The sequence below is a fragment of the Psammomys obesus genome, unplaced genomic scaffold, assembly GCF_907164565.1.
Source record: "Psammomys obesus unplaced genomic scaffold, mPsaObe1.curated_primary_1811, whole genome shotgun sequence".
In the NCBI taxonomy this organism is placed as follows: Eukaryota; Metazoa; Chordata; class Mammalia; order Rodentia; family Muridae; genus Psammomys; species Psammomys obesus.
Window position 1 is genome coordinate 15,081,863 of NW_026596064.1, and position 12,609 is coordinate 15,094,471.

The 12,609-nt window shown below is 37.6% G+C and overlaps 1 protein-coding gene across 2 annotated transcripts in view; it reads left to right on the forward strand.

Annotated features, from left to right (window-relative positions):
* Window positions 1–12,609, forward strand: part of Kpna1 (karyopherin subunit alpha 1) — a 58,606-nt gene that overhangs the window by 12,740 nt on the left and 33,257 nt on the right. For both annotated transcript variants that reach the window (XM_055625028.1, XM_055625027.1), the window contains exons 2-3: window positions 5,417–5,550; window positions 9,538–9,645. In XM_055625028.1, coding sequence (XP_055481003.1) covers window positions 5,422–5,550; window positions 9,538–9,645 — 237 coding nt within the window. In that variant the 5' untranslated portion in view covers window positions 5,417–5,421. The remainder of the gene's footprint in view (window positions 1–5,416; window positions 5,551–9,537; window positions 9,646–12,609) is intronic.

The following is a 12,609-nucleotide window of genomic DNA, read 5'->3' on the forward strand; positions in this document are numbered from 1 at the left end:
AGAAGAAGAAGAAGAAGAAGAAGAAGAAGAAGAAGAAGAAGAAGAAGAAGGGTTGTATTTTATGGTGTTCTATTTATGGTACTGCGTTTAGGATATGTCGCAAGTTTACTGAGGGATAGGCTGACATAGATGCTGGAAATACATAATGTTTGAATGTAATAAAAATAGAATCTTCAGTCAGTGAGTTGGATATAGATTGGTAGAGAGTTGATGTATTATTAAATGAATTGAGGCAAAAGCATCTTCTGTAACAAGTTCAAAGTTGATCAAAGTAATGGCAAAGGCATTATAGTGTTTTTTTGTTTTTTATTTTTTGAGACAGGGTTTCTCTGTGTAACCTTGGCTGTCCTGGACTCACGTTGTAGACCAGGCTGGCCTTGAACTCACAGAGATCCATCTGTCTCTGCCACCTTGAGTGCTAGGATTCTAGGCATGTGCCACCTGGCTCATTATGTTTTTTAAATCTACACATGGTACTTTATTACTGTGCATAAACAAGTTCTGACAGTCATTTCTGCCTTTAGGATTTTTAAGGGGATTTTTCAGCTAGAGCCAACTTTTTTCTTTAGGAAAAAAAAATAACTGAGTAGTTAATTTTTGTGGAAATATTTTTAGATTTTAGAAATTTAACTTAAATTTTGTTTTGGGACAGGTTTTCTTATGTAGCCCAGATTTGTCTTGGTCTTGAACTTGTAGCTGACAGTGACCTTGGAATCTTGATCTTCTTGTCTCCATCTTCCAAGTTCTGGGATCACAGGCTTGTGCTACCCTGTCTGACCTCTTTTGGGGCAGAGCTTCATTCTGTCTGTCTCTTTGTACAATCATAGAAGCTTCTAGTGGTGGCCAGAGGTGTCAGATATCCTGAAGCTGGAGTTAGAATGGTTGTGAGCCACCTGACGTGGGTTCTGGGAACTAAACTTTGGTCTTCTACAATAGCAGTATGCACTTTATTTACTGAGTAATCTCTCCAGTCATCCTTTTGTCTTCCCAAATCCAAGGTCTTCCTAGAGTTTAGAGTAAATAGGTGTTTGTGTGTGTGACATAAATGAAAGGATAATTGAATAATTCAATAAGAGTGAGGATACTTCATTACTATGCTTTCAGTAACCAAGTATAATATTCCTCCCTTGTCTTTTGGGGGAGACATTCTGTTTTCCTCAAGGTGTTTGGCACCAAGTAATAACTGAACCATACATACAAGCATTGCAGTGTAATAACAGTTGGTTTGATAACCAGCATGGCTATTTAGTTCCTAACAAGTAGTTAGTAGATCAAGCATGAGTAAACTGGACAAAGTAATGATTTGCTCACCTGACAATATGGAGTGGGATGATGTGAGATTTCAACAACAGTTAGAATAATGGCCAGTGTAAAACTTGAGAATTATTTACTTCTGGAATTTTCTAGGTTTGTATTGTGGTTGATTATGGGTGTCTGAAACTTTTGAAAGCAAAACCATAGAAAAGGGGGAAGGGTACTCTCTATACAAAACTAAAACAAAGTTGGGGACATTACTAGCTAGCTGCCTTACAATGAAAATGATTATGAAAATATCAACAGTTGTATCACAGTAAAGGCTTTTATGAAACATGTATATATTGTCAAACTGTCTAGATAAGGAGTGACTGAGTAGGCATAAAAGGTGTGGAGCTATAGAACAGGCTGCTCACAGAGAAAAGCTTAGGCCTGGTAGCTTCACTCCTAAATTCTACCAGACATCTGAAGACTCGGTACTATTTTTTTACGAAGTTCCAACACCCAGCTCATTTTATAAAGCCCATACCAAAGTCTGATATCAAAGCCAGACAAGGTATTTACAAGAAAAGTGCCCACCAATTTCATAACTTGGACACAATTCTCCACAGAGTAGTAACAAATGGAGTCCAACAGTGCAGGGTTGGTTTAAAGTCTAAAACATGTTAATGTAATATATTAGCAAAATAAGAACAAAGTACATCTCAGTAGACATAGAAAAAGCACTTGACAAAATTCAAATTCCTTCAGTGGTAGAACACTCACCTAGGAATAGACAGGAGATTCTCAACATGGCAGGGCACACTCACAGAAAATAGACGGCTTAGTGGTTAAGAACACTTCCTGGGCTGCAGAGCTGGCTGCTTTTGTTAAAAGCTAGCTTCACAACCAAAACATAAGAGCACTTCCTGTTCTTTCAGAGGGCCTGAGTTTAGTTCCCAGTACTCAACAACTTGTAACTCCTGCTTTTGGGGTTTAATGCCCTTTTCTGGCATGCAAACACAAGTAACATACAGAAACATAATACACACATACACATAAAGAAAATTTTTAATGAAAGAACTCTGGTTGGGCATGGTGGCGCACACCTGCAACCCCAACACTCACGAGGCAGAGGCAGGTGCAGGCGGATCTATGTAAGTTTGAGGCCAGCTTGGTCTAAGTGAGTCCAAGACAACATAGAGAAACCCTGTTTCAATAAACAAAAAACAACCAACCAAACAAAACCCTGTAGGGTAATGTCATACTTAATGATAAATGGTTGTTTTCCTTTGATGTCAGCTTTGTTTTGAAAACAGAAAAGTTACCAAGATAAGATTGGTAAATATAAATTGGTAAAGTGATCTCTATAGGAAATGACTTTGTATCTACTGAATAGTGTTGACAATAATAGCTCAGTCGTATTGAAGGATCATTTGAAACTGGGTATGGTGGTGCATGCCTAGAATCCCAGTGCATGGGGTGGTAGAGTTTGAGGCCAACTTGGTCTACTTGACGCACAGTCTCAAAAACAGACAAACACACACCCCAATCAAGCGAAACCCCCAGAACAATAAGTTGTATTTCTATAGATGTGTGATGAATAACAAAATAAAATTAAAATTTGATTCACCAGGAAATAAAAAGGAAAAATACTTATGAATATGCTTAGCAAAAGATATGTAAAATTTATACCTAGAATGGTGTGTAAACATTGTATGGGGAGCTGGAGAGATGGCTCACAAGTGCACGGTACTTGTTCTTGCAGAAGACCTGGGTTTGGTTTGCAGCACACACATAGTGGCTCACAATTGATTGTTTAGTTCCAGGGCTTCCAACACCCTCTTTTGGTCTCCTGAGGGTCACATGCATACATGTAGACACATGCACACATATTGAAATACAGGTTAAAAATTGTTAGAAAAATCAAAACTCTAAAAAGAAAGTTATCTTACTTAATCCATTGGAATGTTTAGCTTGTTATAGTGGCATACTCTCCAAGTTGATCTATAGATTCATTATAGTCCTGTCAGTATCTGAGCTGATTTGTGGAACTTGGCAAGACTGGTTTGAAAATTGATGTGGAAGTACAAAGTGTCGGTAGTGGCTAAGACAGTCTTTTAAGAGAACTTGAAGAATGTACACACTTCCTTGTTCTAAAACTTACACCAGGCACTGATAACTCAAAGAGCAATTGAATAGAATTGAAAATCATAAAACTAAACCATTTGTCTATATATAAGGAACTAGTTATCAGCAAGAGTGCTGTCAGGCAGCTGTATGCTTCTTAAGCAACAGATTCATTTCTCATGGTTCAGGGAGGCTGGAAAATAAAAGACGAAGGTTCTGGCACATTCAGTATCTGGCAAGAGGTTGTTTTATAGTTCATAGATGGCTGTCTTTTCACTTAACAGAAGGGGCAAGCAAACCCTGTTTGCAGCGCCCCTCCCTTTTTTCCCCCTGAGACAGGGTTTCTCTGTAGCTCTGTCTGTCCTGGAACTCACTAGGTATATTCGGCTGACAGCTCAGAGCCTGCTTCTGCTTCTCGAGTGCTGGGGTCAAAAGCCTGCACTGCCATGCATGACTGGCTTTGTCTTTCATAAGGGAATTAATCTCATTTCTGAGTGGTCTGCCATCATGAACAAATCATACTGGACTCTTCTCACACACTATCATATTGGGGCTTAGGATTTTAAATACAAATCATAGGCGGCCATAAGCATGCATTCTATAACAAGTGACAAGATCATTGAAAGATCACCAGATATCGTATGGAAAACTATATATGGACACATAAAAGAATGAAATTGTCAACTTTGACTGCATATCATATACAAACATTAACTTGGAATGGGCCACTGTAAGGGAAAACCTGTATAAAATTATAGGAACATAAGGGTAAGAATTTCTAGATATGACAAATTATGAATAAGAAAAGAAAAGGAATATTAGGGATTAAAGTTAAGATTTTTTTTAATATTTATTTTTATGTGTATGAATGTTTTGCCTGTATGTATTTATATGTACCATTTGGGTGTTGGGCGCTCTTAGAAGTAACAGGAGGTCTTTGGATCCACTGGAATTGGAGCTGTGGATAATTGTGCTTACCATGTGTGTGCTGGAACCCAAACCCAGGTCCTCTTAACCACTGAACCATCTCTAGCTAAAAATTACAGCTCAGTGAAGACAACCCAATTTAAAAAGAAAAAGGATCTGATAGATTTTAATGAGATATGTACTTAGATAATAATTGTGAAAAGATTCTGTACTTCATTAGTCATCAAAAGGATTACAAATCAAAACCATGAGATATCACTTCAGTGATTCAGTTAAAAAACATCGTGTTAGCTAGGATGTAGAAAATTGTAACACACATGAAGTGATGGCATATAAAATAATAAGGCCACCTCAGAAGAACAGTGGGCAGTTTTTCAAGTGATTAAACTTAAAATTACTCTGATTCACAAGACCATTCCTAATTATATATGCACAAGAAATGAAAATATATCTGCAGAAAACTCTCTTCGTAAATGTTTATGGAAGTATAGTTCAGAATAGCCAAAAGGTAGAAATAAGCCCAAAGTCCATCAGCTGTTAAGAGATAAATGTGATTGTTATAAACATATGCAATGGAATATTGTTTAGCATTAGAAAGGAGTAAAATATTGATAGCTTGTTACAGTGAAAATCACTCTTAAAAACATTATGCTAAATGAAGTCTATCAACAAAAGATTGCATGTCACATGATTCTGTTTATATGAAATATCTAAAATTAGAATGATAGGTAAATGAAACAGGTTTCTTTTTAAGGAGATAAAAATGCTCAAACTCATTCTGGTGATGGCTGCACATACCACTAATATAATAAGAACTGTTGACTTGAATATTTTAGTAATGCTATTGAAAATAAAATAGGGCTATAAGATAGACTATGGGGTAAGGTGCTTGCCACCAGGCCTGGGAACCCAAGTTCCACCCACTAAGACCGATATGGTAGAAGGAGAGAACTGTGTCTGACTTTCAGTGTGTTGGCATCCTTCCTCCCAACAAATTAATGAAATGAAAAGTTGAAAATAACCTTTTTGATGAGCATGGGTGTGTATACACACACATATATGTTGAAGGCTGAGCTCAAAGAATAATAAAACTTTTAAAACTCATTGGTTTTCTCTATTCTTCTAGAAATCATGACCACACCAGGAAAAGAGAACTTTCGCCTGAAAAGTTATAAGAACAAATCTCTGAATCCCGATGAGATGCGCAGAAGGAGGGAGGAAGAAGGACTGCAGTTACGAAAGCAGAAAAGAGAAGAACAGGTAAGTCTGTGATGCTCCAGTCTTAGCTGTCAGTCACCTGTCAATTTTATTTTTCTAAAAGTGCAGCTTGCTTCTGTTGTGCATGTGTTACTGAATTCTCAGGTGACAAAGCATTGTCTCTTGTTACAATTTTTTTGGGTGGCAGGTGTTGAGACAGGGTTTCTTTCTTTGTGTAGCTCTGGCTGTCCTGGAACTGTGTAGAACAGTCTGGCCTTGAGCTCACACAGATCCACCTGCCCCTGCCTCCTGAGTGCTGGGATCCCAGGTCTTGTTATAAATTCTTCATTTGAGAAGTTTGAAGATAAACAAAGGCTAGTGAACCTCATAAACCCATACCTTAACTTCAGTGATTGTCATCATTGTGCTGTGGTTGCTTCATGTTTCTTTATCTTTACAATCTTAATGCCTAATATTTTAAAAGTAAAATTAGGAATACATCTTTTCTTTTCTCAGTGGATTTTATCCCAGAGGGCATGTTGGACATTGCTTTTATATATTGTTCTTATTATTACTTAGATTACATTTATTTAGTGTGTGTGCATGATGTTTGTGTGGCAGAGTAGGAGGAGGAATGTTGGAGTTGATGCATGTGGAAGTCAGAGGACAACTTGTGGGAGTTGATTGTCTGTCAGGTCGTTCCCAGGGTGGTAGAAGGGCCATTGACCCATCTTATGGGCTCCTTTTATTTTAATATGAAAATGTACAGGAAGAGAGGTACTCAGTCTTTCTTTAAAAATGGCTTGGGACAGAGCTGGGTCCACATTATAGCTGGCTCACAGCTATAGTTTGAAGTGCTTGGGAAGCTGAGACAGGAACATTGTTGCTAGTTTGAGGATAGCCTAGGTTATAGACTGTCTCAAAAACAAACAGAATTTGGGGAGGCAGATGATTTAGTGGGTAAAGATTTTTTTTTCCTCAGCAACCTTTTGTCACAGTGCCAAAGTGTTTAGTTTACATATTATTTTCTATGATAGCTTATTCATGCTTTGATACTGTTATAAAATCTCCACAACGTTTTTCTTATTTATTTAGCTGCCTGAAAGCAGAAGCTCAACATCCATAGTATATAAATTGACAAATATGACCATACTTTTGGCTAAAAGGGTTTGTAGTTGTAGTTGGAAGTTTATCATATTTGTTGTGTAAAAATTTGAAATTGTGTTGGGCTTTAATTCTCTGTATTATTGCTCTATTTAAAGTCTTAACTTTGAGCTGGTATGGTGGTATACCTTTAATCCTAGTTCTTGGGAGGCAGAGGTAGGTGAAGTTTTTGAAGTTTGTGGCCAGCTTGGTGTACAGATGGAGTTCTCTTCCCCTCCCCACCCAAACAGACTTAACTTTATCACTTCATAAATTCTGTTTTGTGTGGACAAACTGTTAAAACTAATTAGTACTTTATGCCTGGTTTGTAAGAGAGTGAAGATCAGGAAACCTGGAATTCATACGGTACTGTCGATCTTCCACAACTGCTTTGTCATCTGTCTGTAACGTCACTGGTTGTGCTAAGCAGCTAGGTCTGAGTGAAGTGCAGCGAGCAGTCCTTTAATATGGTTCCTCATGTTGTGGTGACCCCAACCATAAAATTTTTTTCGTTGCTACTTTAACATTTTGCTAGCTATGAATTGTAATGTAAATATATTTTTCGATGGTCTTAGGTGACCCCTGTGAAAGGATCGCTTGACCCCCCCCCCCCAAGGGGTCATGACCATACAGGTTGAGAACTGCTGTTCAGAAGCAGTAACCCCCTCCTTTTGCTAAAGTCAGTCGTTTAGAAGATAGCTCTAATGGCCTGGTATTTCCTTTGTAGGCCAGCTGTCCTAGAACTATCGTCAGTCTTTCTGCCCCAGCCTCTCAAGCATGGAGAGTCTCTTAGGATGTTGAAATTGTTTTCTTTCATACTGGTTTCCAAATGCTACTATAGCTTTTTGTGTATTTTATTTCCTTCTTAAATATTTCTACCAATTCTAAAATCTATAATGGTATATGTTGGTATTTAAAAAAATTATTCACTGTGGTAGGCTTAATTAGACAATTTGTATCTCTAAAGTCAGAGGACAAACTTTACAGAATGGTCTTAATTTTTCTTATTTTTAAACTATCCTGGTGTTAATTCCTGCATGTTTCTGTGCTTTAGGAGCTTGCCCCTCCCTCCCTCCTTCCCTTTCTTCCCCCCTTACCCATGATTGCACCCCTCCCACCTTTTTGTAAGCCCTGGCTACGATGTAGGCTTGTAGCCCTGGGTAGACTAAAATTGTCAACATAGAGCAGCCTGGTGTTGAACTCAGAGATCTGCCTATCTCAGTCTCCTTAAGTGTTTGGATTAAAGGTATGCAGCACCACAACAGGGTTTTATTTCCGAGGTTACAGGCATAGAAAAGCCTCACTCTGTCACTTTTCTATGTCTTACATAAAAGTCACATGTCACATTATTTTAGTTTGCAAAATTTTATTGACTTTACAAAGAAAATTAGTATGTTAGATTTTTGTTGTAAATAATAAGACTATAGTTCTAAATTAGTGAACTGAACAAATTAATAATTTTGAAGTGTAGGTAATTAGAGAGTATTTGCTATATCAGGTACCATTCTAAGCTTTTTGTCTCATTATTTATTCATTCATTCATTCATTCATTCATTTATTTATTTATTTATTTATTTATTTATAGAGTTTCTCTGTGTAACCTTGGCTATCCTGGACTTTTTGTAGACCAGGATGGCCTTGAACTCACGGAGCTCTGCCTCCCCAAGTGCTGGGATTACAGGCTTGTACCACTGTGTCTGGCATGCTCTAAGCATATTTTTGAGACAAATCTCCCTGTGTAGCCCTGGCTGGCCAGGCTAGCCTTGAACTCACAGAGATCTTCATGTTTCTGTCTCCTGAGTACCCAGCTCCATTCTAACCATTTTATGAATTACTCTTAATTCTCCAACCAGAGCCTGATGTTGTAGATTAATTGCTTTACTATTTTCTGATGTATTATAATTCTGTCATAATTGTGAACCCAAAATGATATACTAAAAAATTTGACTGAAATTCAGTTCAAGCCAATGTCTGTGTATCTGTACATCTGAAGCAAGCTAAGTATGAGTGTTTGCAGACGTGGAAAGGACCAGCACCATATACTTGCTCAGTGACTCATCCCTAGTCCTTATCTAAAGTTTGTTTATTGAAAGTAGGTAGTTGAAGTTCTTTAATGGCACAGCTTGGGCTGTCAAGAAAGTGATGGTCTTTGTTACTGGGAGGGACCTTGGACACCATCTGAATACTGCAGTTATATTCAAAGTGTGTTCTGTAGAGCTTCAGGTTCTAGCTGTTCTCATGCTGCTTCCACCTGCCTGAACTTCTAAGCTTTTGAGCTGATTGTACAGTATGGTGGCCACTTGCTACAATTAATATGTGACTAGTTAAAATTGTTATGTATGATACAAACTTAGCACTGGATTGAAGACGTAGAAAAACAATATAAAGTATTGCCTCAGAAAAGTAATGCATGTGTTAAAGATATGGTTTGTATAGTCATCCTTTGCTGGCATTGATTCCTAGAGAATGGCAAAGCTAGAAACCTTAATTATATTATCCTTGAAGATTGCTAAGATGAAATATTGAATCATTCTAATATAGCACATTTGTCATTTTTTCCTGAGGAATTGTTAAGACTACCAAGTGTCGAGGGAAATAATGGCCTCAGTATGCCCAAAATCCTGTTTTCATCCTTGTGGGTTGTTGTTACCACCACCGCCATCACCATCATCATCATCATCACCACTACCACCACCAATCATTGCCACTACCAATCACATTTATGTTATACAATGTCATATTTATGCCCTGAGTATTGACATACATATTGTGGTAGTTCAATTGTAAGACTGTAGAGAAGTCTGAAATCTTTCCTCATCAGAAAACACTAAAAGCAGAGCAAAGCTTTAGAATTAAGAAAGTGTTGAATTCCCTTGTGTTAAAATTAGAAATGCTTTTACTTTCCAGTTATTCAAGAGAAGAAATGTTGCTACAGCAGAAGAAGAAACAGAAGAAGAAGTTATGTCAGATGGTGGCTTTCATGAGGCTCAGATAAATAACATGGAGATGGCACCAGTAAGTATGATAATAAAAAGAACTCTCTGGTGTGGTATGGAGAAGGTAAGAGATGTTGGGCTTTTTGAGTTTGATAGAAAGGTTAAGTTCATTGGGCATGATAAAGTCTGTGTATAATCTCAATACTAGGGAATCTGAGGAAGGAGGGTAGTTTGAGACCTTCATTGGCTTCATAGATTCTGTTTGAAAAACAAAATCTATAAAAGATACATCTGTTGAAACATCTCATTGTCCTTAATGAATGTATACAGTAAAGTGTAGGGCAGGGAAGATGGCTCAGTGGGTGAAGGTGCTTTCCACCAAGCCTGAGTTCAGTCTCTGCGACTCCCATGGTGGGGGTGACCCCTCTTGCCCTGACTGCCACGTGCACCTGTGGCCATCTGCACCCTCTCCAAAGCTGTGGTAGTAAAACCAACGTGTACATATGATTTGGAAAATTAGATTCTGTATCAGAAGTATTGGATAATTTTGTTGTAACTTTTTTGGGGTTACATAAAAAATACAGAAATTATACTGAAATGGATCAGATCTGCCAAGATTTCCTGTGTATTATAATTAATTATAATTATATAAAATATGCTATGCATTTAAGAAAATGTCTCATTGAATCCCATTATTATAAGCAGTAAATATACATATTTTAAAGATGTGTGGTTTTTTTTTTTTTTGTGTGTGTGTGTGTGTGTGTATGAGTGTTTTGCCTGTATGTATGTAAATGTGTTCATACCTGGTACCTTTGGAAGACAGAAGAAGGTGCTGAATTACTTAGATCCAGAGTTATAGGTTGTTGTGAGCTGCCATGTCAGTGCTGAGAACTGCAAACGATATCCTCAGCCTCCTATTTTGAACAGTTATTATATTTTAATAAAATTACATGCATACATCTTTTTGTGGTGCTAGGGATTTAACTCACAGCCTTTTTCAGACTAGGCAAACAGCATTGCTACTGAGCCACATCCCAGTCCTGTGTATGGCTTTTTTTTTTTTTTTTAAAGTATCTGCTACCTCAGTCACTACCTATTTTTCTCCCCTATTAACCATTAATATTCACTTCTTATTTATTCTTATTGAGAACCTCTGTGTGTGAAAGAAAACAAATGTTTTCCTTTTTTCTTATACAAATGGTGGCATGTGATGCACTGTATAATCTTTTATGTCACTACACAGCTCTCTAGCATATATAAATAAGGTTACTTTTAGATTTGACAGAGTGTAATTCTTTCTGGAATTTTTAATAGATAAAATGACATTTTTAGAACAATCAGATTCATAGCAAAACAGTTAAAAACAAGCAAACACTTCCTTGTACTCCCCTATATGCACAGCTTCTCCCTCCATTAACCTTATCATCAGAGTGGTACATTAGTTAATGGGCCTGTGCTAACATACCTTCTTACCAAGTGCCTGACGTTTATTTTTGATTCCTCTTTTGGTATACATTTCATGAGTTTTTACTAATGTGCAATGACATACATCTACCATGATATCATACACAGTAGTTTTATTTCCCTAAAACTCCTATTTATCCCTCCCCCCCTCAAATTATTTTATTCTATCCATAGTTCTGCACGTACCAGGATATCATGGTTGGAATTATATATTGTGTAGACTGTTGATGTTGGGCTTTTCATTTAGTAATGATGCTTTTTTTTTCCATGTCTATGGCTGGCAGCTCATTTCATTGGAATTGTACTCTTTTATATTATTTTAGAACTGGTTTCCATGGTAAAAATGGAGTTTGAGTTTTATATTCTAAGGCGTAGACTTAGGAGACAATAGTTAAGGGTTCAAGTTCTTGTAATTTATTAGGATAGAAATTTAGAGGGCGGTGGTGGTGCACACCCTAGTACTTGGGAGGCAGAGGCAGGCAGATCTCTGAGTTCGAGGCCAGCCTGGTCTACAGAGGGAGTTCCAAGATAGTCAGGGCTATACAGAGAAACCCTGTCTCACAACCCTTCAGACAAACCCAAAAACCTTAGGGAAGTCACTTATTTTTGAGGTAAATGAACTGTAAACGGAGAGGAGCTGAAGTGTCCATGTGGCAGTTTAGCTTGAGATTGGTACCCAAGATGAAGTGACACACTGATCTGTTTTATAAAAATGAGCTGAGAGAACCAAAATAAATCACAGAAAACACAGGCTCACTAATGTACCGTTTTGATCATACAACACTGAGTCATTGAAAATTGAGAGATGAAAAGAAAATGGATCCAAAGTTGTACATATGTCTCAAAATAAATTGAAGCCATACCCATACTATAAAATAAAATGTACTCAACCTATACCACAGTTTGGAAAATGGACTGTTTTTATCATAGAATTTCATTGTTAAATTAATTCTATATCATGGATAAAAAGTATTAAAATGTATACAGGGTGCTAAAACTATGGTGTATCAAGGATCATAAAAGTAGCTATAGCTAAGAGAGTATTTCAGAATGCTTATAGTACTTATCTCTGAGTGAGTGGTAATAATAATTGTCCCATCCAAGATTTCATTAGAAGTCAAATGGGAAGTTTTTCGTCTTACTGATTAACCTAGGAACTTGTGCATGCTGGGCAAGAACTCTGCCAATGAGCAGCATGTCAGCTCCAAATGGTGCTCGCAAACGTTAGTTTGATGAAAATGTATTAAGGGACTGTTTGTAAGACTTTGTGGGAAATGTTATGGTTCCCCAAACACATAGAACTCCACTTAAAAGCCATAAAGATATGGCCAACATTTTAATCAGTGTGTGGTAGATTTTTATCAGGCCTTTAGAAAGGCCCTTCTTTTTTGGCTCACACCTTTCATCCCAGCGCTCTGGAGGCAGAGGCAGGCAGGCACATCTGAGGTCAAGGCCAGCCTGGTCTACCAAGTAAGTTCGAGACCAGCCAGAACTATACTGAGAAACCCTGTCTTAAAACAGACAAACTGACACACACACACACACACACACACACACACACACACACACACACACA